Source organism: Atta cephalotes (assembly GCF_000143395.1).
Source record: "Atta cephalotes unplaced genomic scaffold scaffold00053, whole genome shotgun sequence".
Lineage (NCBI taxonomy): Eukaryota > Metazoa > Arthropoda > Insecta > Hymenoptera > Formicidae > Atta > Atta cephalotes.
Window position 1 is genome coordinate 668,112 of NW_012130117.1, and position 1,788 is coordinate 669,899.

The 1,788-nt window shown below is 32.0% G+C and overlaps 1 protein-coding gene across 1 annotated transcript; it reads right to left on the bottom strand.

Annotated features, from left to right (window-relative positions):
• Positions 1 to 556: 556 nt before the first annotated feature.
• Positions 557 to 1,209, bottom strand: LOC105623100 (probable salivary secreted peptide). The gene has a single exon (XM_012204500.1). The coding sequence runs from the start codon at positions 1,207 to 1,209 to the stop codon at positions 805 to 807; it is 405 nt and encodes a 134-aa protein (XP_012059890.1). The 3' UTR covers positions 557 to 804.
• Positions 1,210 to 1,788: the final 579 nt, after the last annotated feature.

Sequence of the window (1,788 nt, forward strand, 5' to 3'; positions counted from 1 at the left end):
GGGCGAATTATCGGGAATCTTAAAAGGATGCGAGGCAGCACTTGATTAGCGCATATAAGAAAGACATTCCACGAGTGGATTCTTCGCGGTCCGTTTTTACTCCGGATCGTTGTCGCGTTTCGCTTCGACGCTAATTGCTATCGACACTTCTTCCAGATTCCTTCCTCAACGCTCGAACCGTCACGATTATCCCTTTTACCTGGTATCACAACATTCAAGTACTATAGATGATGATTGACGAGAATATAATTAGCGAAATAATTAGTAATTAATTATTTAGTTAATAATTAGCTAGCAATTGTAATAATAGTTAGAAACTAGAGAATATAATTAGAAAATATAATTAAATACGTGATAAGGGCAAAATTTTCTGATTCATATATATATAAATAGAAGAACATGAATAATAACAACTATTTTGTTTTAAAGCGTCATCAATTGACATATATTATGTCTGTTATTTAAAAAATTAAAATTTATCACACAAATAGTTTATATTCTATTATTTTATATATAAGTATATGTAAGTTTATAGGTAAGAATATAAGTTTGAGAATTTAAAGGAAAACATGCAATTATCTCAATTACATTGATTTATTGATAATATGTAAAACTTAAAAGTAAATAACCAAAATATTCAGTAACATATCTTTTTTTTAACGGCAATGCAATGCTGTTAGTATAATAAATAGCTCAGAATGTGTTAGATTGATATAGCTTTAAAATTGCTTATTTTACTTCTCCATCGTAATTGTATCCAAAAATCGTGTCAATCATAGAAGTAACTGCTTTCACTGTGGCTAATTAAGGTCGTCCATACACATAAAGAGCGAAATTAATGCTATGACCTCTCAAACTCTTCCATCTCAAGGTAACGTTGTTGTGTCCAGGTCCACCATTTAAAATACTACAATACGCGCCGTTTCCGTTCGTTTTCTGATCCAAAGCTTCAATGTAGGTGATACGTTCATATTTCGAGATATTGAAATTTCTTTCAATAATTTGAATTTTCATCCAACTAGAATTCTTGATGATGTTCTCTCTGAGAATAAGCCTGTCACCGGGCATCCTGTAGCCGATGAACAGATGATGCGACTTATTATTGTCAGCATAAGAAGAGATAGCTCCATTGGCAGAAGGTACAGTGATGATGGTCAATAGAGCGGCGATCAGAACAGTCAGACCGATTATGTACTTGTATGCTGACATCTTGCCTTATTTCGCACTCAAAAACTGTGTTACTATTGCTGCAGGAAAGCTACTTGATTTCTGTCGTCGTAACGGGCCATCGGCGTTTAAATAGATGGAATAATCGCTTATCGCTCGGCTTATCATGATTATATCGCTGATGTCCCACCTTGTTCTGGAAAGATACATTCCGCGAAAGAATCATTCTGATTAATTCGAACTCGTAGCAACATGTTCAAACAACATTTCTCGCTATTTTTATATAATAGAGAGAGAGAGAGAGAGAGAGAGAAGAGTAAACAGTATTATTTTTAATAAAATTTTACCAAAGTGCACTGATGAGTTTATCATTCGTTTTTTGTTAATTATTTTACAATATTATTGTAACTTTATTATAAGTAATTTTATATTTGATAAGAAAACATTAACATTTAATAATAAAAGGTGTGTGTGTGTGTGTGTGTGTGTGTGTGTGTGTGTGTGTGTGTGTGTGTGTGTGTGTGTGTGTGTGTGTGTGTGTGTGTGTGTGTATATATTATTATTATATATATATAATAATATATATATATATATATATATATATATATAATAATATATATA